This window comes from Xenopus laevis, chromosome 4L (assembly GCF_017654675.1).
Source record: "Xenopus laevis strain J_2021 chromosome 4L, Xenopus_laevis_v10.1, whole genome shotgun sequence".
Taxonomy (NCBI): Eukaryota; Metazoa; Chordata; class Amphibia; order Anura; family Pipidae; genus Xenopus; species Xenopus laevis.
In genome coordinates this window covers 71850217-71875147 of record NC_054377.1, presented here as the reverse complement: position 1 = coordinate 71875147, position 24931 = coordinate 71850217, and the positions used below count along the sequence as shown (strand labels likewise).

At 36.8% G+C, this 24931-nt stretch overlaps 1 protein-coding gene across 3 annotated transcripts in view; it reads left to right on the top strand.

The window, feature by feature from the left end:
* dnai3.L (dynein axonemal intermediate chain 3 L homeolog) overlaps positions 1 to 24931 on the top strand; it is a 47597-nt gene that overhangs the window by 2637 nt on the left and 20029 nt on the right. For 2 of the 3 annotated variants that reach the window (XM_018258146.2, XM_018258144.2), the window contains exons 2-11: positions 14501 to 14624; positions 15241 to 15279; positions 18642 to 18826; positions 19685 to 19789; positions 20661 to 20804; positions 21278 to 21477; positions 22105 to 22221; positions 22772 to 22962; positions 23048 to 23172; positions 23313 to 23402. In XM_018258146.2, the coding sequence (XP_018113635.1) occupies positions 14510 to 14624; positions 15241 to 15279; positions 18642 to 18826; positions 19685 to 19789; positions 20661 to 20804; positions 21278 to 21477; positions 22105 to 22221; positions 22772 to 22962; positions 23048 to 23172; positions 23313 to 23402 (1311 nt within the window). In that variant the 5' untranslated portion in view covers positions 14501 to 14509. Of the gene's footprint in view, positions 1 to 8273; positions 8339 to 14500; positions 14625 to 15240; positions 15280 to 18641; positions 18827 to 19684; positions 19790 to 20660; positions 20805 to 21277; positions 21478 to 22104; positions 22222 to 22771; positions 22963 to 23047; positions 23173 to 23312; positions 23403 to 24931 lie in introns of all 3 variants that reach the window. The other variant, XM_018258145.2, reaches the window with a different exon arrangement.

The window sequence follows — 24931 nt, the reverse complement described above, 5'->3', positions numbered from 1 at the left end:
AAAAACTACAAAAAAAAAAATTGTAGACCAACTGCAAAGCTTATAGGAACAGGACAATTTAATAACATAGTAAACGTTAACTTATAGTTGAACCACCCCAATATAGTCTCTTTCCACAATAGATTAGCAGGCTGTGTGGGGGAAGTGTTTTCTCCCCTAGTGTGTTTCCTGGTCTTGCACTCTCATGTCTGCCAAGATTGCCTTGACATTGACTAGAGTTGCACAGTCTGTTTTCCTCAAAAACTCAATAATCCTTTTCAATCAGGGAGAACCTCAACACACTTCGATAAGTATCATTCATGTTGTTTTTGCCCAAGTTCATAACTCTGCATTTATCAACATCGAACCTCATCTGCCAATTAACTACCTAGTTCTGCAATTTAGTCAAAACTCAGCATCAACATCCAGCAATATCCTCTTTGTAATCTATCCTAGAGACCTGCATCTGGTCCGGTACCAGTGTAATACACACAAATCAGTCAGGTTTCAGCCTGAAAGTCTCCAGCTCCCTGATCGTGCAGGAGCTCCATGGGTGCCCTGCCAAGGTATCTGGCTAAAGTGTGGTCCACTCCTATGGACGGTAAAACACTTTACCCATACCTGGTTGAGTACCACCAGAGTGACAGCACTTTCAGTCCACGGTGATGTCACTTCCAGGTATCTTATCCCTTATTCTCATATATGTTTGTATATCTGACATAGGAACTCCAGTTTATTCCAGTGTGCCAGTCACCATGATAAACTAAAATTTAGGATTTAAAGCTAGGACTTTTTAGGTTAAAAAAATTGTTTACATTTAAGGAATCTTGAGCAGAGTTACTTGGGAAAATTGAATCTATGAAAAGAGAAATGTTTCTGGGTACAATTGCTAGAGATTGCACGAGCCATGCAGGATTAACTATTTAACAATAACAACTGATATTTTTCAGATGTGGCTTTCTTAAAGGAATTTTTCAGTGTAAAACTAAAAACTAGGTAAATAGGCTATGCAAAATAACAAATGTTTCTACTATAGTTGGTAGCCAGAACACAACTTCCTGCTTTGCATCTCTCTTGGGGGCAGATTTACTAAAGGGCGAATTGTCGCCATAGACCGATTCGCACCCATCGCAACACTTTGCCAGGCGCAAATGTGTTCAGACTACGCCAATTCACTAAAATGCGGAGTTTCGTTGTGGGCGCCGAACGCTGGTGACTTTTCACTAGCGTTACTTCGCCATTGAGAGCATTTGATAGTGAAGATGTGTTAGCGTTCATTTATGCCCTACACATGTGCCTACTGTAAAATTAATGTGCCATATGTTTGCAAATGTATGGGGAAAACCAGTTACCCAAAAAAAAGTTTAAGTTAGGTCTTTTGCAGGCAATCAGGCTGAAAAACGGAAAAGACGCCAGCGTTCTTTGGACTTTGATGCATTTTCAGCTCACAGAATATAATGTAAGGGACAGAAGATTGAGGAATATCTATGTACTCTATTGTACTTTGCCTGGTCTGAGCTGGAGAAGGCAAGTCTGGTGAAAGAGGTAACATTCAGTAAAATCCTCATTTTAGTGCATTTGCGGTGTAACGTCCATTCGACAGAGTGAATTGTCGCCTTCTATAGTGAATTGGCGCCTGCGACTATTAGTAAATTGGTGATGTCCCTGCCGGTGGTAACGCTACGAATTGACGCTAGCGTTAGCTACTTTGCCCTTTAGTAAATCTGCCCCTTGGTTTCCACTGATTGGTTACCAGGCAGTAACCAATCAGTGACTTGAGGGAGGGGCCCATGGGTCACAACTGTTGCTTTTGAATCTGACCTGCATGCTAAGGATCAATTGCAAACTCACTGAACAGTAATGTCCTATGTGGCTCCTCTTCAAGTTGTTGACTAACTCAGAGTAAGAGATCTGAAAAGCAGGAAGTAGTGTTCTGTTATGTTAGACAGCCAGTCACTCCAGCCTTTATACATTCAATTTTTGGCTAACTATATCAGAAACATTTTTTATTTTGCACAGCCTATCGATTTATCCAGTTTTCATTTTTACACTGAACTGTTCCTTCAATACTTTCTGAAGACATTATGCTTGTATATTGTGCAATTTGACCATGTGCTTGGAAGGTTCGATTGTACTAATCTAAGAGATCATCCAGCATGTCAGTCAATGAGATCCTTATGCAGAATGCTGTCCTATTCTCTACTCGGTTGGCAATGACCCAATGCATGCACCAATGGATATCATCAACCAACCTGGTATTTCAGTTGCACTTGCACAATACTTATTCTGTGGCTTGACAGAACCTAATTAGCCTTCAGCTGATACCCCATGATGATCTGTTTTTGTATGTGTAGTTTAATACTGCTGCTAGTGATAATTTAAAAAATAATACAGCTGGTCGATTGTAATTTTATATGACTAAGGTTGCAAAAGAATATGCTTCCGTTTTGAACTGTGTGACAGATAAGATATTAATGTTCAAGTGGCATAGGTTTTGAATCAATTATCCACCAAAAAAACACCATGTTTTATTCTGCTGGATATAAATTCAGCAGCTTTACATGAGTGCTGTGTTTTGAAGATCCTGGGACAAATGTTACCCTAGGGTTGTTGAAGATTTTGCAGATATACATTATTTTGACTTCAGAAAGAGGCAGAGTTAATGTTCAGCATTTACTAAAATATAGATTCTTCAAGGGTTCTCAGTGGGTTCCTGAGTTCAATGCTGGCTTGGGCACTATCTAAAAGGAGTTAATTTTCCCTGTGTCTGCATGGGCTTCCTTTAAGGTACCCTGGTTTTCTCCCACACACCAAAACATACATGTTAATTAGCTACAGATTAAATTGACCATAATGTATTTGAATGTGATAGGGACCTTAGATTGTAAACTCCACTAGAACAAGGACTGATTTGAATGCTGTATAATCTTTCTGTGAAGAGCTGTAAAAATGTGTCTGTGCTTTATAAATACAAGTGCTAGAGCACTAATGGGAGCAAGAGTGCACCCCTTTATGCTCATTTAACAAAGCCCTGGGGAAAGCTACAATATGCTTCTTATGCCAGAATGAATCTAAATGATGGGCAAATTAGGGGACATGTAGGGTGGGAAGCCTATATGCAGTAGTAAGGACAGTGCCCCTTTGCAGCCTGGGTCTGCTGCTGCTCTCTATCTTGTGTTTCTAAATAGAATGCACGTGGGGATCGAAGGGGGGATATCTACGTGCCTCCCCAGGCCGCCAATTGTTGTATAGTTGCCTAATGCAGGTAGTGCTGTATGGAAGGGGCTAGCTCCAGGTCTCTTTGTTTTGAAACTGAGCAAAAAGGCCTGCTGGCATTCTACAGCAATAATGTTTAAAGTGCAAATAAATGGAGACTGCAAATAAATGGAGACTGCATTCTGCTTTGGAGAAAAGGAGCCTTAGCTCTGTGTGTGTTTTTATAAAAAAATACATTTACAAAAGTGGCTGCAATTTTGGTACAATGAAGAGTTACTGAAAGTTAAGTGTATATACTAATAATAAATGTGTAATAAAATGTATAGCAGTTAACACTACCAACCAAACTAGATTGTTTTTTTGTCATAACCCATCTTAAACAGACTGTCATCCCTAACGTGCAAATTGTTGAAACTGCAAAGTGTGACTTTTCCATCTGATTGCTGATTCAAGCTCATTACAAATAATAAGTCTGTTCCTGAAATCAATCTTCCCATTTTAACTCCATGGAATGAAACTGCTTTTAAACATTCATTTATGCACAGTGAGTTTGATATGTTGCTTGGTTAAATATGATATAAAGCTGAGCAATGTGCTACTGTGCAAATGAGCCTTAATATATACTTTCTTAGGTTTAATGGGGCAAAAGGAAGAGCATTGGTGAGGATCTACAAATTATGTGGTTTAGGATAGCACACACAGCACATTATGTTATTTGGGAACACAGTGGTTTGTATGATTTCACATTACTTGGTTAATTTGTAGCCAGCAGTAACCATCAGTTGGCACTCATTCCTATAGTATTTCAGCAGTGGAAAGTTACATTGCATTCACACAGAAACCACATATTCTTTATGAGGTTAATAAACTGATACATTTTGGCATTCATTGGTAGATGTATATTTAAGGAAGAGAGTTGATAGGAAATATGGGTAAATTAATCCGACATAAGTCTGAAATTGGAGTTAAAGTAAATTTATGATGGGGAATTAAGAAAGGTTAAAGATAATATTCAAAATCCTATTTTATCACATTAGTCAAGCACAATGAACTTTAATTACACTATTTAAATTATTTGAATCTGGTTTCCTTCAGTCTGGGAATTCATAATTATGGCAAGCATGCGGGAGCCATTTTGTGCACACTGTTATTAAGGCAAGCCTTGTATCATCTCAAAATATTGTTTGTGCACCAGAATGGTTGACCTGATGTCCATCCCCATGCACTGGCTACACAATTAAATGGTAAAGAGAATGGGGGAATGTGGGGAGAGCAGTGACATCTAGGAAGTGCTGAATGGAAAGTGAAAGTAATTGCTTGACCCGCCTCTATGCCACTGGCATAGAGGAGTGGCAGACAATATTTGATTGACTGCTGAGATTTTTAAATGAGCTTACAACAGCTATGAATGCTTTAATAAAAAATAGAAATTGGATTTCATGTTTAATTTGAAAAGGACTTTTATTATACAGATTTTTGTGTCAGGGTGACAGGTCCACTTTAAGTACAGTAAAAGTGTAGCAAGGAATATTTCTAGTGTTTTACTGGCCATTTTGTGAATACAGTGGTTTAGTCTGTGTTGTCATTCCAGGTGACAATATTATGAAAACACGAATCTGTCAGAAAAACTTTTGACAATTTGAAGTTGATTTGAAGTTTTTTGTTGGCATAATTTTGCTGCTGCTAATAACATCAGATTCAGAAAGATGGAGTTCACTGGCGAAACTGTGTTACTCCAACATTAACATAAAACATTGTAGGGTATGGTGGTGAAATAAAAATTAGGGTTCAGATGTTTGTGAATTTGCCATTCAAATAGGTTCTGGTATGAGTGAACATCACACTGCACTTTAACACCAAATTTGTCTTCATTCCAATTGTGTGAATTCCCTCCACAGTTTGTATTTATTGACCCCCACCTCATGCCAGAAAGGTAGAGTAAGTGAGTTTCAATGTAATCGTCCTGAATTTGCCATTCTTAACACAAGCAATATGAGGGGTCGTATATATCCACAATGTGGTGGTTTTCCCATAACTGCATAATTCAGATACTGTATGGCTGATGTCAAAATAAGTGCACTTGTACATCAACACAGCTAATATTGATTGATGTATTTGCATCATAGCATTGTACTGGCTTTTATTTCTGTTACAAATACTGACATGATTTTTTCTTGGTTTTAAAGGTCTTTTACAGTTTCTGCAACTATCTTGTAACAAAAGCATACCTCCCAACATTTTGGAAATAAAAAGAGGGACAAAAAAGTTGGCAAATTTTTTTTTACCACGCACATTTTTGTGGCCACACCTCCTAATTACCATGTTCATTTTACAAAATTTGCAGGTTATGAAAGTTTGAACATATTTCTGTTGTTTCTTTCAGTTATTACAGTTTTGCTAATGAAGGTGAATTGCCCTTTAAGCTGTGAGTCTAACTTTTCCCAAGGAACCTGTTATCTTATATTGTTACAATTACTTATTTGCTTATCTCGAAATTGTTACAAAAGTATCTAATCTGCTGCTGTGGCTGTTCTGGGCTCTCTGCCAAATTAAGTTAGAAACTTGTTTCTTTTTCTGGATGTTCAGTGCAGAGAAAAAATGGGACTTTCCAGTACAAATGAGGGACTGCAGGATGAGCTGTCAAAAGAGGGACTGTCCCTCTAAAAACGGGAAAGTTGAGAGGTATGCAAAAGGGTTAACATCCTTGTAGGCTACAAACTGCTAAGAATTGGTTTCAGTTTACTGACTCAGAAACAAACAGGTTTCCAACCATTCATTATGACTCAGAATCACATGGAACCATCTAGGTGGTAAAGAGGAAGCTTCTTCATTTCTTGATGACATGTTATTTTCCTCTTGAAGTTTAGCATTATTATTATTGTTTTATTTACATAGTGACTCCCCAAATAGAATATCTAATTAAAATGCATATTGACATATTGAGGCACATTTATCAAGGGTCGAATTTCGAATTAATGAGAGGTTTTTTCAACAATTTTATTCAAAATTCAAGTGGGGGGGTTATTTATTAAAAAAATTGAATATCTTAAACTCAAATTAGTTTTGCCGACCCGAAAACTTGAATCGAATTCTCAGAAAAAAATAAAAATTTCAGGAAATCTACTAACATTTTCAAAACGACCACTGGACCTCTCCCATCGACTTATACATGAATTCGGCAGGTTTTAGCTGGTGAATATTCAATTTCGAATTCTTGTAGGCGTTTGATAAATCTCAAAAATCTAATTGGAATTTTTTTTATAAAATTCGTATCGAGTTTGGATAATTCACTAGTTGAATTTGACAGTTTTTCAATTCGACCCTTAGTGATTTTAATCACTGTAAGAACAGTGATTAAAATCTGTAGACTCTCCAGATATTATTGAACTTCCAGCATCCCCAACAAAGCCTCCAGTTGATCATCACTGTTATTAACTCAGTGGAGTGGAGCAGATTAGTACTTAGGTTTCTAAGCGGCTGATGAACCTTTGTTGTTTTCCAATTCACAATTAGCAGCTAATACTTACCAAAAAAAACAAGTAGTTCATAATAACAAATTATTATTACTATTAGTATAATCTGAAGCACTTTATAGATATTTTCAGAAACACTCAACCAAATCTTTCATAGTTGTGTCAGGGAACACATATTCACAAAATATATCGCATTGCTGGGATTCACAATTTGTTATTTTGTAAATACACCACTAAATCAGTCCTACTGTAAACAAAAACATTGATCTGAATATAAGTATTTAGCTTCTATCACACTTGAGTGTGGACCTAAATAAAATGCTCTTGTCAAAAATTATGTAAGGTCTTATATGCCTTAGAGATCTATCCTAAACCTCAGTGTTATCCGAGCATAGCAAGCAGGGCACCCATGATTTACTACACAGTACAAAGACTTTGTTTTTTCCTATGACGTGCTTCTTCATTTCACATTTAATAATACATAATATTTCTTTGTGTTAATGTGATACTGACTCCTTCCTAGCTTCAAGCCAGCATGTCTGGCAGAACTAATTCGGACCTGTGAGTAACATTAGGCAATTGGGGGGATTGTGAAGAAAGGGTAGTTGAGGTCCTTTACTAGTAATAATGACATGTTTCTTTCAGTTATAGGGCCATTGTAGTATCACTATAATATCTGCAGCTCCTTCTCTAGAGTAGTAGTTTAAAGGCACTAGCCATGTTTAACCATTTTTCATAATTCACTGACCCTAGCAACCAGATTTATAGTGCATTTTAGGCTAGAAAGGAATGGAATTCAAGAGGCATAAAATATAGAGATATTCAGATTGCTTCTATGTTCAAGATGCTAAAAATGTATTTTTTTAACGTAGGTTCCCTTATTATATTTACCAATTGCTTTAGGATGTTCCCTCTATTGAAGCTCTTTCACAAATATATGACAAAATACTTTTGACTCATGCTCAAGCTTTTAGCATGGTTACACTTTTCCTTCAAAAATGCATATTTACAAAATATGAAAGTTAAAGTTTGACGATCTTTAGCCAAAACTGAAAAGTCACCACGACATTGGCATGTTTACTTACATGTGAGTACAGGTATTGGATCTGTTATCCTGAATGCTTGGGACCTGGGGTTTGCTGGATAAGGGATCTTTCTGTAATTTGGGTCTTTTTACCTTAAATCTACTAGAAAGTCATGTAAACAATACATAAACCCAATAGGCTGGTTTAGCTTCTAATAAGGACTAAATATATCTAAGTTTGAATCATGTACAAGGTAGTGTTTTATTTTTACAGAGAAAAGGGAAATCATTTTTAAAAATTTGGATGAAATAGAGTCTATTGGAGACAGACTTCGGAGCTTCCTGGATAACAGGTTTCCAGATAAGGGATCCCATACAACAAACTGTGGCCAGAAAATTCTCAAGGGGACAGGAAATATCCCATAACACCTTGTTTTACCCATCATTATTGTTCCTGTCAAAGGTTCAGTGCTGTGTAGGCTACTTATATCTAATCAATCAGTGGGCTGTCTTGTGTGAAATGACGAGTGTCTATTGGCTGTATGATTTTGATTTGTGTCAATTTATGTTTCTATTGGCAGGTGGTTCAGTATCATTGTGATTGGCTAGATTAAACTACATTTATATGATGCACACAGATTGACTGGTAAAACTTGTTTATGAATTTTGTTATTTGGTTCTATTGGCAGGGGGTAACTTGTGACTGGATGTATTGAAATGTGGATTTATATGATGCATACATTGTTGATATTTATAAAGTTTAGCAGTTTTGAAGATACATATCTGGCCATAAATCATGCCATAATAAACTACATAAAACAAAACTATTTTATAGCCTAAATATTCGCAAATTTAATTTGTTGCTTGAAAATTCACAACTCGCAGAAATTACTGCTAACGTAAGCTGGTTCATTCACCTAGTTACCACCAGTGATCGCAATGACTTCTGAGCGCATCGCAGTTTAGTAAACTTAGTCGCAGTGATAACTTGCAGGAACATATAGTTGCTTTTACCGCGCTTTAGTAAATGAACGCCATTGAAGCAAACTTTAGTGACGTTAGGCAAGGAGTAAATGTGTATATATATATATATATATATATATATATATATATATATATATATATATATATATATATAGTTAATAAAGTACCCCCTCTTCTATACATTACCATTACCTGATGATACTTATGAAACTGCTCTTACTGCTATAAATAACTTTTTCGTGCCAAGAGTAAACGTGGTTGCTGAAAGATATAAATTCTGCCAACGTGGACAACGTAATCAATTTGTAGCAGCTTTGAGAGAGCTGGTGAGTTTTGGAACCTAACAGATGAAATGCTAAGTGAAAAAATAGTGGAAAAAACAAACTCACCTCGCATTAGAGAGAGTCTGCTCCTAGAGCAGGATTTAACCCTTGCAAAGGCTATTACAGTTGCTAGCCAAATTGAAACAGCAGTGGCATTAGCTAAAACTCTGGGAATGTACAGATAGTGAATTCAACACTGTGGCCTAATAATGCACAGTCACAGGCAAAATACAGTGCTAAGGAAAGGGATTCACTGCAAAACCGTGCAGCAATTACAAATAAAAAATACTGCTTTCGCTGGGGTTCAACACAACACACTGCAAATTATGTAACATGTCCTGCAAAAGCTAAACGGTGCCACAAATGGACAAAATTAGGACATTTTGCTAAGATCTGCCGTAGTTCTGCTAAAGATGTTTATGAAGTCTCTACTACAAATTTCACAGTATTAAGTGTGGATAACGCTGGTACATTTATTCCAGACAAGTTTATATGCACTGTCAGTGTCAGTACTGCTTCTGCTGACAAGGGACACTCCACTAACCTGATGCTTGACACAGGTTCAGCTGTTTCTATACTACCAAAGGATATTTTCTTGAAATACTTTGCAAAAGATCCACTTGTTGCACCTGCCCTGAAACTGGTAAGTTACTTAAAGGATCCAATCCCTGTGCTTGGTTGCTTGCCAGTGACTGTACAATTTGAATCAAATACTGCAAAATGTGACTTTTTACCCATTAAGGGTACTGCTATACTTGGAAGGGATCTCTTTGCTGCATTAAACCTACAATTAGTTGATGGTCTCATTACTACAGCACCAGTGCCTGCCACACAGCCAGTGTCTAAAATTTCACCACAAAGCAACACTTCACTGGGCTGTGTAAAGAACTTTGTACACAAAGTTAAGTTAAAACCAATACCATTTCCTGATTCAGCGTGGGAAAAACTTGCTATTGATATTGGGGGTCCTTTTACAGATGCTCGTATAGACTGCAGATTTGCTATAACCTTGATGGACTATTACAGTAAATGGACAGAAATTGCATTTGTTTCTCATATAACATCAGCTACAGTAATAACATTTATGTCTAAAGTCTTCAGCAGAGAAGGTAATCCAAAGGAGTTAATATCAGACAACGGACCATAGTTTGTCTCATATGAGTTTGAATCCTTTCTGTGAGAGAGGAATATTGTGCATCGGAAATCTTCAGTGTATTACCCACAAGCAAATGGAGAAATCGAGCGATTCAACAGAAGTCTGAAAGAAGCACTACAGACAGCAAATCTTACTGGGAAATGTTGTAATGTATTTATAACAGAGTTCCTACATAACTACAGAGCAATGTGCCATGCAACAACCCAATCATCTCCAGCTGAATTATTACATGACAGACAGAAGTGCACTAAGTTAAATGTTGCAGACATCAAACTTCCACAAAATACTGTGCCTACAAAATCATCTACTGCTGACATTGTGAAACATCAACAAGCCAAATGTAAGGCATATACTAAAAGAAAATGTGGTGCAAGAGAAGTACACTTTCAGACTGGATCTTTAGTCAGTATTAAGAAACCAGGAATACTGTAACAGGGACAATCTAAATTTACTACGCCACTTGAAGTGAGACGCCAGTGAGGACCATACACATATGAACTGTCTGATGGACGCATATGGAATGCAAGTCGTCTTGCTCCTGTTAGATATGACTTTGGGGAAGCTCCATTTGATGAAGGACATTTTCCTACTCCTGATGTCAACTGCAATAGGCCTGAAGAAAGTGAACCTATAAGGCGTACTGAGAGAATCAGAGAACTACCTGCATGGACCAAGGACTTTGTGATGTGAAGAATGTATAATATTGTTTTAAAATTCATACTGTTTAATTGCTGCTGTTATTATAGTTGTCCAAATGCTTTCCTACTATAGGGTAAGGTGACCAGATTTTTGGAAAGACCTCGCCCACTTTGTAAGACACCCCCCGCTAACCACTCCCCATTTTACAAATACACCCGCTGTGAATATATTAATGAACGTAATGGCAGGCAATTCCATCTACAATACCCCAAAATTCATAGTAGGATGGCATAAAGACAATTCCATGTACAATACCCCCAGAATTCATAGTAGAATGGCATAAAGGCAGTTCCATGTACAATACTCCCAGAAATCATAGTAGGATGGCATAAAGGCAATTCCATGTACAATACCCCCAGAATTCATAGTAGGATGGCATAGAGGCAATTCCACGTACAATACCCCCAGAATTCACAGTAGGCTGGCATAGAGACTATTCCATGTACAATACCCCCAGAATTCATAGTAGGATGGCATAGAGGCAATTCCATGTACAATACCCACAGAATTCATAGTAGGATGGCATAAAGCTTTATTGCTAATTAAAGGTAAGGAAAGGGTAAATGGTGGCACAATGGGAGAAATTAGGTGAAGCAGCTAAAACTGTGATGAAAGAGCATTGATAAGGGAACAGTGGGGGGAGTGAAACTCAGTGGACAGAGAAAATAAACATTACATTACTAGCATTCTCTGCCTGCCACTGATTGTCTGGGAGGAGAGGAAGAGGGGGAATCAGCAGTATACTGGATACTGTCTGGAACACGATCCTGCCGAGTCCACCAGAGGTGCATAGGCACTCCTTTCCTCTTCACAGTCTCCTCGTGTCATCAGCCTTCTGCCTGCTGCCTACTTACTCTCTCCTGCACCCCCTGCCTGTGGAATTATGCAGTGCGGGCCCTGATCGGCAGCTTCACAGGGATTTTTTAAGATATTGCTGCAGACGGGGATGCTTCACGGGGCAATTTCCAACAGGGACCAAGGTCCTGAAACAGGGAACTGTCCCCGTGAAACGGGGACGGATGGTAAGCCTACTATAGGGGGAATATGTGGTTTTATACAAATGGCCTGTAGATGTCACTGTGCTCAAGACTTATACTGTGAATACTTCCTGTCAGTTCTGCTAATAAAGCACTGTTGTACTATACTCTTCCTCGGCTACCCAAAACATAACAGTACAATATTCTACACTGACATGAGAAATGGTTAACTCATAACAACAATGTAAATAGAATCCTTTTTAGGTCCACAAATTTTGACTTAATGACCACAAATCCTCACTCAAAATTAGTGCACACTGCTATTTTTCCCTTCATTAAATGGGTTTTACTTTAGATTAAATTTTAGTATGATGTAGAGAGTGATACAATTTGCAATATGTTTTAATTGTTTATTATTTGTGGTTTTTGAGTTATTTATCTTTTAATTTAGCAGGTTGCAATTTTGGCAATCTGGTTGTCAGGGTTCAAATTACCCTAGCAACCATGCATTGATGATTTGAATTAAAGACTGGGGTGTGAATAGGAGAGGGTCTATATAAAAAGATGAGTAATAAAAAGTGGCAATACATTGGTAGCCTTACAAAGCATTTGATGGGGTAAGTGACCACCCATTTAAAAGCTGGAAAGAGTCAGAAGAAGAAGAAGCCAAATAATTCAAAAACAATATAAAAAATGTAAAAGTTGCATAGAATCAGCCATTCTTTAACATTCTAAAAGTTAACTAAGGTGAACCACCCTTTAAGGTACTGAATGCAGGTGGGTAGACATTATGCTTATTTGTGCAGTATAACATTTGACTTCCCATTATTTCTTGTTTCTAGAACTACCTTTATTTTTAATTTAACAGGATACTTTTTGGTGAGTCAGTCTATCCTCACCGTCTAAAATTGCATTTACAATTTACCTAAAATAAAATATAAAGCCTGATACTGCCACTATCAAACTTCTTTGGGTTCAAATCATCCATCGCTTTTTAAAATTGATCAGCAATTTCCACTTCCCCTATGCCATAGGACAGGTAACTCAGACTTACATAATGACAGCATTTAGCATTCTATAGCTTCAGCTTTGTATGTGTGAATGACATAAAATAACAGGCTAAAGTTTATTGTACCTAACACCAGTGTGCCTGTAATTCCTATTATTGGGAATGAGGCACCAGGATATCTATGCCTGGCCATAGACGCAAAGTTAAAGTCACACAAAAATTTGTTTTGTATGATTTTCAGACCGTGTGTTCCAGACATTTTTCATACCATGGCAATCTGTCGTTTAGTTGATCGACAGGTTAGAAGATTTCTGTCGGCTAATGATAATATCTCTGCATGTGTTGCCTATCTGACTATATTAATGGGTGACTGTCACTACTATTTGTCGGGCATACATTTAATACGATTGCTGTCTGTCAATTCATGGTCAGAACATCGTCTGATTTGTTCTTTTACTACTTTATTTAATCTGAATGGTTAGTTGGAGATCAGAAGATTGTGCCGTATGATCGTTCTTCGGGTATGAGGCTAAAATCTGCACGTCTATGGCCAGTTTAAGAATGAATTCTTTGATTAATACATTCTGAGCAGTTGTAGTCTACCTTTTGTCCACATGGTGGAGGTATAAATACTGTTAATCACATTCTGTGCACTACATGTTACTGATACACAAGCTTTTTTTTACATCTGATTTTGCCTTAAAAATTCAATTCTTTTGCAAGTACACGTTTATACTGTAGGTACATATTGATATATATTGTTTTGCTAAACAGGGCAATAGCAAATGTTTTTGAGTAATGTGAAACAGACAGACAGAGAGAGCAGAGAGTATAAGCACTGAAATGCAAAATAATCCTGTTTAAAACAACAGGAACTTGGTGGCATTGTGGGACATCTAGTATGGTGCAGGGGGAAGTGAGAAAGGAATGGCAAGTGGGCTAAAGGGTGAGAATATGGTACAAAGAGTGGGTGCTAAAGGTGAAGAGCACATATCAACAGAATAGACAGCTCTGTAAGGATGGCACATGGGAAGAGTAAAATAGATTAGGCAAAACATTAAAGGAGAAGGAAAGCTACGGAGGCATTTTATTGCCAATAGATTAGCTGCAACAGTGCAAGCTAGAATGCTATATTTATTCTGTAGAATGTTTTACCATACCTGAGTAAAATGCTCTAGAAACTCTCTGTTTGTTTAAGTTAGGAGCTGCAGTATTAATGTGGTGTGACATCACTTCCTGCCTGAGTCTCTCCCTGCTCTGGGCTCAGATTACAGCAGAGAAGGGAGGGGTGGGGGAGAGGAGCAAACTGAGCATGCTCTTGCCCAGGGCAATGAGGTTTAAGCTGAAGGCAGGAAGTCTGATACAGAAGCCCATGAGTACACAATAGAAGGAAAGAAATGCAGTGTTTCTTTTGACAGGGGACTCAGAGGAACATTACTTTGGGGGTTTACTGGTATATTTAGATTGACCTTTCTGATAAGGCTTACTTAGTTTTAACCTTTCCTTCTCCTTTAAAGGGCACATAAAAGGGAATGAGATATTGGCTAGCATCTGGGATTTTATTATTTTAATATTAACAATATATAGTTTTTTCCTTTCAGTTTATTCTTCCACATTATGGGCCGTATTGTCAGTATACCTGTATGTTTTTACATTCCAGTCTGAAGACATGTCTACCCGGGAATCCTCAAGGTCTCCATCAAGAGCTTCCAAGGGATCAGCTAGAAGACCAAAAAGCAAAGAGAAAAAACCAGGAAGTGGCAAAAGAAAAAGGAAACTCTCAGGTACATTTGTCGCCTGTTTTGATTTTTTCAGTTGTTGTGATGTATTGCAAGAAAGCTATTTTACTGTTAAATGGGTACGTTACTTGTAATTTCACTTTTAGCATGAAAAAGACAATGATATTCTGAGAGAATTTTGGTGTGAATTATTAAGCTTTTTCTTCAGCAGCTTTTAGTCTGAAATTTCAGCAGCTATCTAGTTGCTAGGGTCTTATTAATTCTAGAAGCCATTCAATGGTTACAATGTGAAACTGAAAGAGAAACAGAGTGGGCCTGAATAGAAAATTAAGTAATAATAAAAGCAATAAAACTTGTGTCTCACATTACGTTTTTCTGCTGTCGGGGTCAGTGAGCTCCTTATGAAAGCTGGAAAGTGGCAGAAGAAGAAGGCAAATTATAAAAAATTAAAACCAAATAAAAATTTGTTAAGAATGGGCCATAATAATAATAATTTAGTAAACATTAAATTGGAGGTGAACTACCACTTCTCATGCTGGAATTGTCTGTGTTTAATGAATAACAGCTAACAAGTATCATTATGCCTTTTTTTTATTTTCATCAAAAATAAGATAGATTCCCAAGCTGCCATTGTTAATGTTTTCATTCTCATTTTTTCCAGCTAAAAAGCAAGAAGATTCTGAAGTAGCATCTAGTCCAGGCAAGTTACTTTTTCTACTGAAACTGGAATTCTCTTTGTTGTATAGCATATATTAGGAAGCAAATTCTTAGTTTTTAATCAGCCCCTTCACATTCATTTCATATGTGAAACATATTACACGAGTTAATCCTGGGTAATAGCTCAAAAAAGCCTACTTTGTCATTTTCCGGCAATGTGTTTTATATGCATTAATTGCAACAAATTTGATGGGGCTGTTGTCAGGCTTCCTATGGCCCATGGGAGAGGTGTTTCTTCCGGGTGCTGAAGAGTCAGGACCCTTAACAGTTGTGATTATTTCCTTACAAAGGAAACAACCAGTTTCCATGTCTCCAGCTCCTGTAATCTGTATTTGACAGAAAGAGATAAACTGGGCCTTGAACACTGGGGGATTGCTTCAAAGACAGTCTTCCTATATAGTAAATAATACAGATTGTATTGTTTCTTTTTCTGAGAAGCCTGGAGCAAACTGACCCCTCTTCACTCCTCTCCTTTGCCTCGAGCAAATCTGTTCAAAAGATGTGAAGCCGCCTACATTGTTATCACAGATCATGTGCAGAGATCAAGAGGGCACACTAGAACGCTGTGTTCTGAAAGGACCTGACTTGGTGACAGTCACGTTAGTCTATAACCTTTTAGAGACCTCTAGCACATTAGACAAAAAATGTCAATCATTGCAGCATATGAATAAGCTGCTTTATGACCCTGATTCTGAATCATAGCTCCCAGTTCTATAGCATTCTTTTGCTCTAAAACATAAAAGCTATTTTCATCTTTTTAGTTGCGTCCACAATGAACTGTGTAAAATGATACAGGGGTTTTCTGTTCAAAGATCATTATTCTGAATAATGTTATATAAGTTTAAATTGTGTGCAGCTGGCCTGACTTTAGCATAGCCTATTCCCATAGTGTCTATTAAAAAAACAAAACAAAATAATACATTTACGACTGATTTGATGTTTTCTGGAATAATAAAACAGTATCTTTATGTTACTAAACTAACATAAATTAATGTTGGCAGTAAAACAGTCCTATTGGGTTTTTTACCTTTTTAAATAATTTTAGTAGTCTAAAGGCTCGGTGGTCCATGTTACCAAAACACCCCATATCAACAAAAACCCTAAGCCCAAATCATTCCCATTCCTGTAATGTAGTGAGCCATCTGAGAAATGTGTTCTCACTTGAACTGATATAAAATGCAATGGTGTGTAGACTTTGTTTTCTCTTGACATGACTTAAGGCACCTGGAGGTTTATTCCAAGAAGCCAGCTGGCACCACTACCTACATTGAGTTATTTTAAGCTTGCTTTTCCTTCCTCTTGCATTACAATTACTACATGCCATATTTAGCTTGCTTGCACTAGGCCCAAAGAAATAAAAATAGTGTTATGCTCAATCTGTCATTGTATAGCTGAGCATACTATTTCCAAATCTAGCACTAAACACATATTTTTAGTTTTCAACAAAAGGCTGATAAACCATTAAAAGGAGAACTAAAGCCTAACTAAAGAAGTAGTATTTGTACATTATGTTTTGGGCTTCTGTAACAGGCCAAGGCAACCACAGCACTTTAGCAGTAAAGATCTGATCTCCAAAAATGCCCCAGTAGCTCCCCATCTTCTTTTCTGCTGATTCACTGCACATGCTCTGTGCTGCTGTCACTTACTGAGCTTAGAGACTGACTCAAAATATACAGTACACATAAAATATATAAGTCAAAATATAAGGCTGATTAATAATTGATACAGATAATTACTACACGGTAGCACATAAACCAGTGAAATTAGCACCAGAATGTAATAATCACCCTTTTAGCATCAGCTTATATAACAGACCAACCACATTTTCTGCTTGATAATTTGCAACGACCCCTAATCTTAGATTCTCAACAGCTGCTCAGAGCCCACTGAGCATGTGAGTGAGACACTTTCCAAGATGGTGACCCCCTGTGATAAGTTTGAAGTCCTGGATCATTGCTGCTATTAACAAGCTGAAACTTTAGGCTGGTGCAGTAAATTCAGCATTTAAAACATGGCAGTTTTAGCCATATTCATTTTTATTGGTTAGTTCTCCTTTAAAAATGTGATAGGATACATTTAGACAAATAAAAACTATGGATGCACCCTATCCATGATTCCTGAATTCAGCAGAGTAACAGATCCCCACACAAGAATTGGGCATACGATGAATCTACACCTTAATTTGTATATTTTAATTTGAGATTCAAAAAATCGTTGACTTTAAAGTCACGTGACTTTTTGGATTTGGATTTGGTTCTGTTGGACAATAAGGATTCTTTCAAATCTGAATCCTGGGATTAGATATGTGCCTAATAAAAACATGGAGGCCAAAAAACTGTGACAAAACTCATGCAACTTTTACTACAGTTTATTGTATTTTTAATATCATACTGGCAGTTCCCTTTGAGCAAATATCGATCTGGCATATTAAAGGAACGGTAACACCAAAAAATTTAAGTGTTTTAAAGTAATGAAAATATCATGTACTGTTACCCTGCACTGGTAAAACTGATCTGAAACACTACTATAGTTCATATAAACAAGCTTCTGTGGAGCAGGTTAACTAAAGGATAACAGATAACACCATTAGACAGACAGAGCTTATCTGCTATCTGCTGTGTAACCTGAGCCTTTTCTCCTTTGAATTACTGCCCCCATGGCTACACAGCAGCTTATTTATATAAACTATAGTAGTGTTTCTTAAGCAAACACAGCAGTTTTACCAGTGCAGGGCAACACTACATTATATATTCATTACTTTAAAACACTTTTATTTTTTGACATTACTGTTCCTTTAAAGGAGTTATGCAGGAGTTAGGGATTATATAGGGTACCAGCGATTGTTGGTGGCTAATGATGCTTTTATCACTGCAGTTTTTCCTTTGGCAAAACCAGCATTTGCCGTATCCTGTGTGCCAGTCCCCTTAATCCTAAAGCTTTTTTTCTTTTTTTTTTTGTTGTTTTGCATTAATTTATGTACTTTGCCAGCAGAGACTGATGCCAGAGTTATTTTCCAAGTTAAAGTTGAATGAAATGTGCTCATGTATACATGCAGTATAGGGTGTGACTAGTCTGAACTTTACTTTGGTACAGTAAATCTTCAGTGTTGCCACATGACTTGATCTTCCTTTTGTAAGAATACAATGTAATAAAAGCTGAAAAAGAGACGCACTGATTCAGTCTACAGAAAATGTTGAACTGTGTGATTTATATATGTCTACAATGCCCCAGAACATTAAATATCTAGTTTCCAAACTATCATTAATGTATATAACAGACAATTTTTTTTATAGTAATTGTGTTTCTTTTATAATCACTAATTCCAAAACCCCATTCCTATTTTAGGGCAGCCTGATTATATAATTCCTCTTGTTCTGACCTCGAAAACACAAGAAATCTTTCAGTGTAAGATCGACGAGGACATAACACAGGAAAACCCATACAAACTCATAAGGAAAGATGATATTATTAATGACCTTAAAGGCAGAGCTGCTGTTTCAGATTTCCATCCATTTAAAGCTCTTATAACTGTAAGTATTTAGTTTTCCTTATACTGAAAATTTATCATTAACTGTATAAGTACTTATTTTTCTGTTTTCCGCTGTTGTCTAAGGAACTCTGCAACTGCTTTCAGTTGTAAACCAAAGGAGCCGTTCCGATGAGTGGGGAATCTTTTTCAAGAAAACTCAGAAAGTCCAGTTGCTAGTTACTCGTATATAGTTGCAGTTGGCTCTGCTGCATTCCTCTACATTTAATGCATTTAATGCAGTTGCACCTATTAATGCAGTGGAACCCTGAAGCTGCCACCATCTCCACACAGGCAGTAACTCCAAGGTCCCACAGTGTTCCTGCTTTCCGCAGAAGGCAAACAAGTTATCCTCATGGAAAACACTGCCTTCTGGGTAAAAAAACATGGTGATTGTGTCCAAAATTCATACTGCATGAAGCAATGCAGTAAATAAATTATTTTTATTTCGTATTATCGCTCTATCCACCTTCTGGATTGCAAACCACTGCTATTGCTTGCTGTTCTCAGTGATGCAACTCAATGGTAGCAAATTAACGAACGCAAATTAATGAAAAACTAGAGAGTTACAAAACAAACAATGGAATACGTTTAAAAACTATAAAAAGTGATAAAATATCATACAAGCAAACAAACTGTATGATATTCTACAACTGGATGCCTGTAGGTCTGATGTTGCCCTCCGAAGCCTTCATAGAATATATATAATATGCATATAGTATGGGGGTTTAGCTGGTTTATAGGGGTTGTTTTTTAGGGTTTTGTGGGTGGGACATATTTTGTTTGTTTTATTTCTGAATACAGATTGTCATCAAAACAATTTACTGCCCTTAACAGAACATTTACTGTATATCTTTTACAGGAATATCCTGGAGATGAATTACTGCTTGTTCTTGATAAGGATTTTAAGTATGGCCAGAATTTCTATCTTGTTATAACAGAAGAAGCTAAAGAAAGCATCCTACATGTAAGTGTGCCTTTTTATAGTACGCGCATATGTTATTAATAGAACAGGTATGGGATCCGTTATCTGGAAACTCATTATCCAGAAAGCTCTGAATTATGGAAAGGCCATCTCCCATAGACTCAATTTTAAACAAATAATCTAAATTTTAAAAGAATTTCCTTTTTCTCTGTAAAAATAAAACAGTACCTTGTACTTGATCCTAACTAAGATATACTTAATCCTTATTTGAAGCAGAACCAGCCTATTGGTTCTATTCAATGTTTACATGATTTTCTAGTAGACTTACGGTATGAAGATCCAAATTACGGAAAGATCCATTATCTGGAAAGCTCCAGGTCCCGAGCATTCTGGATAACAGGTCCCATACCTGTATTATAGGTACTTCTGGGGTTTTTTGGGACCTCTAGCCTATAAATTGTGCAGTATTCTATCAGCATTGGGATTCACATGATCTTTTACCTTCAAAGGGAATGTGGCACCTTGTACGATTGTGGGCAAGCTGATTGGACTGGAAGCATTGCTATTTTCATAATCCTAACTGCCATGCTCCAAACTGCTGCTTTGCCAGTCAAATCAGTGTGCTTTAGCCATTTAAACATTGTAAGTATTTAAATTTAAAAATTAAGTATTGCACAAGTAACTACTCTCAAAATTTGCATTCACTGCACTAACTGATAGTAGTCATCAGAGAAGTACTTCCTGCAGCAGTAGCAGATGATATCTTAGTCATATCTTAGTAAATACGCAACTAAGTTTAGAAGTACTGTATATTAGGGAATTATAATAGAGAATGCAATGGCAGACCAGCATGTTGTGATACCAACATTGTAGTGTCTTCTTTACAAATATGTATGGAATGTGTCATTTCCAGCCTCCTGACCCTCTAACTGAGGAAGAAGACATGGAAGATGATGAGCCGGAATATAACTATAAGCCTCCATCTCCCAAACCCTGGGTATCTCTGGGAAGTGAAAAAGAAATTGAAGATGAAATGGTGAAACAAAGTGGCACCAAGGTTGGAATGCTTATATATAAGTTGACTCACTGCCTCTTTTACAGAGGTTGGTATCAGAGCTGAGTGATAGATTGGATGATATTGATTTAATGCTATAAGATTTATTATCCTGTCCTAAAAAAATGTACTTATGAGCGTGTAGACTCTCTGCACCGTGTGTGTTCAAAATGATTTCAAGGTTTAGCATACAGGTTTGGAATCTTTTATATTTTATTGGAGTTGTGTGTTAAATTAGCTGTTTTTTTTATTCCCATGCATTTAAGTTATATTTACTATTATATGCAATAAGTATTTTCACTCTTGCAGGTTTACAAAACCTCTAGTACTTTTGTACAACTGAAAACTTCGAACAGGAGGATGATGTCAGAGGTTGCCTATATCTTTAATGCATTTATAGCAGCATTCTCTTTTAATTGATTGCTATGTTAACATGCCATTGTCAGGGTTAATGATCTTCATACTGTATTCTGCAGATAAGGTTTATGATTTCCCGAATACAGAGGAAGTTTGGAGCCAAAATCAACTTTGGTGACCACAACGCATCAGATGTTAAAGATGGCTACATGGAATGTACACCTTATCAGGATAAACGTTTTAGCATTAAGATCAAGGAAAGGGATACTGGAATACAAGTTGTACCACTCACACAGGAGAATAGTACTCAGACAAAGTGGTTAGTGTTCAGATTCATGATTTGTTTGTTTTTTTTACCCCTATATACGGCATACGTTTAGCTGAATCAGGTCAATCACAAATTGAAATCAATCTCATTGCAGATGTAGTCGAGTCATGGATTTTAAAACCACCTAAAATAATTTTGGTTTGTGTAGCATGAGATTATGCCCAGTGGACTATGCAAACCTTAACCAATTGCATTCAATTATTCACAATCGGCCCAATGACTGGAATTATCATCTGGGCTATTCATTTTCAAACTGCTTTTAATATCAGTGAAATTGCTGTGATCAGAACATATATGTGTCCTATGATCGCCGGGTTCTTATTCCACATCTCTCATTCTCTCTATAAGGCAACAATAGCCTCAATTCAGAACGGAAGGCAGGAAGAACCTTTATTAATAATACTAACTTTTGCCTGAGTTCAAGGGATAGGATGGAGTGATTGCACAAGGATACAAAGAGCATACATAAACAAAGAGACCTATCAGTTATTCCTAATTTCTGATAAATGATTTATTATACTAGTATTGCAAAACAGTTTTGGAAAGCATGTTACCTTAAGACATTAAAAATCCGTGGCCAATTGTACTAGTCTGGAGGTGTTTGTTCTTGTTCTGTAGGGGATATCCTAGAAATGCCTGTACTCAGTATACTCCAAGGGAATTTAAAGAAGAGGAAAAAACAGAGTGTTTGTCTTCTAAAGGTTTTAAGGACTTCATTAATTCTGTTTCTATAAGGTAAGTAGGTTTAATAAATATGTGTTTTTTTTTTCTCTTGGGGAACTCTTGGTGAAATTGGGGAATCGGCTTCATGACCCAAAAATTGGTTTAGAACCAGTTATGTCCCTCACTTTAATTACTGTTTACTACATTGTTACTATTTATACAGACTGTAGACACTGAATATTTCAGACCCAGCATGTGGTTGCCCACATAACTTAGTTTCAGGCACAATAAGATTTTGGGGTGAAGATGTAGACTGTTTATGGAGGTGTAAAGACGACCAAAGCCTCTCCTTTTTGCACCTTGCAAAACATTCAAAATCATTTTTGTAATGAGCAAAGCACCACCCCTCCTCTTCCATGTGCACAGCCCGTTGATCCAGCAAACTCACAGCCTATGATGTGCTGGAAGTGATGACTTCTCACAGGTTCACAAAGCAATTTATGCTAAATAGATTATTATGTACAATTGACCAAATATTGTGTTTCATTATTTACTGCAAAATTCTAGAACCCCTCAATTACATATGTATAATTAACCGTATCCCCATTTCTCCAATATTAAGGCTTGAGGTAGCGCTGCAGCAAAATGAAATTATGAATGCTTTTTTGGATGACTGGAAGGCATTGTCAGAAGAAGAAAGTACATTTGGTGGCAAATCTGATTCCCACCTTAAAGAGTCACAGTCATTTACAGATCATATCTTTAGCAATTCCAAAACCATCAGCTGCATAAACTGGCACCCAAAAATCCATGGTAATGTTGTGCATTTTTTGTGTCCTTTTCAGTGATGTTTTAGATAAAATGTACATATGATATTAAATTTCACTTCATTCAACAGGATTAGTTGCTGTTTCAGTGACCGAACGACTTTCCTTTGAAGATCGTGTGAACATGTCTTCAAAAATCCTGTTGAAACCATCACTGATTCTTTTCTGGAGCTTCACAGATCCATTACATCCACAGGTGACATTTAGGAGCAAACAGTTATCTCTGAAAAAACACACTTTAAATAATATGAATTCATAGAAAATGCATCCAGAAGATAAAGAAACATGGGATTTAAATATGATTTATGTATTTTTGCATATTTTTTTCTCTTGTAGTTGATGCTTGAGTGTCCAGATGACATTTATTGCTTTAAGTTTTGCCCATCAGATCCCAACATTATCGCCGGAGGTTGTTTTAATGGACAGGTAGGCACAAGTGGAGTATTGATGTACATTATCTGTGACAAGCTGAGAATTTATACACAAAAAGTGATTTAAGATTTAAAAATGAAATAGTTTGGCAATAGAGGCAATGTAAGGACTATATCAAATTTCTACAAGACATAGTCTATTTTGAATTGCATGTACAAGTCCTATTTGTTCTACTAAGCTGCACCTGCAGTGGGTTTTCTGCACACACAATGCTCTAATCACTACAGATCACAGGTGGTATAATTACATCTTACACCCAGGGTGAAATGTGGCTTTGAAGTTGTGATTCATAATATTGTATTAAACATCACTTGAATGAAATAGTACTGACAAGTTCTTATTGTAATGAAACAGGAAGATTGCTACTTACTGGTCTTTTCAATAGTGTTAGGTGACTAAGAAGCCAAGCATTTTTAAGAAGAAGGGATTTTACAAGCATATATTTAATATAATCTTAGTAAACATCTTATTCTGTAATATGTTCTGCCTATTGTTTTTATTCACAAGTACTTAATTTATAAATAGTTTGTTTGGAGTATGAAGCTTTCTTTCATATTCCCTTTCCCTCTCCTTCACAAGGGAAAAGTAGGACAAGGTGGTAGCATAACTGTATTCCTGAACGCAGAGTTGGTTGAAATAACTAATTTTATGATAAAGTTCTGTATTATCTTATGCTATCAGTATCTATTCAGACCAGGATTGCTACATGGCCTATATGAATTCCTATAGTTGCTAGTACAAGGTTTAATTCTTTCCTATAAGGTGAAATATATTTCTGCTGGCAATCTATGCCAGGGCTTCTCACATTCCACATGTTATTCAACAGTGGACACCCAGACCTCACCAAGTAAAAATGTTTTAGTAATATCTAGACAGCAGTATTCCTAAACTAGCAGTTTACTTTTTTTCTGCAGTTCTCAGGCTTGCAATTTCAACTGCAACATGACTGCTAGGGGTTTATTACCTTGTTAACAAGCAGCAGTTCTAATTCAGAATGGAAAATCAATAGCAGATGGACTGAAAACAAATACAAATGACTAAAACTGAATATAAAATTTAAATGTAACCTCCCCCCTTCTGCAAGTTAATATGTTTCAGTATTTTCAGATGCAGGCTGGAAACTGGCAGAATTGGAAGGCTGAAATTTTAAAAACTATACATAATAAATGAGGAAGGCCAACTGAAACATTGCTTAGAATATTAATAACAAAGGCATATGAGAAGCTATATGGGCCTCACTAGACTGGCAAGAGGGTATCCCATGTGAAGCTGGCCTTATAGATTAACAATGGGTTTTGCCAATGTTACACATAAAATTACATACAAGAGGATAATGAAATAGGAATACATAAAAGCAGCATGCAGAGTCAGGCTATTCTAAACAAGCAGGAGGGAGAAAGCACAGAAAATCAAACAGCGTAACTTTATTGATGTCTTTTGAAAATATCTAAAGGGCAAATATGGCAATGTGGGTGATCATGCGTGATGTGTTTTTATATCCTACAAAGCCATTTCCTCCATAG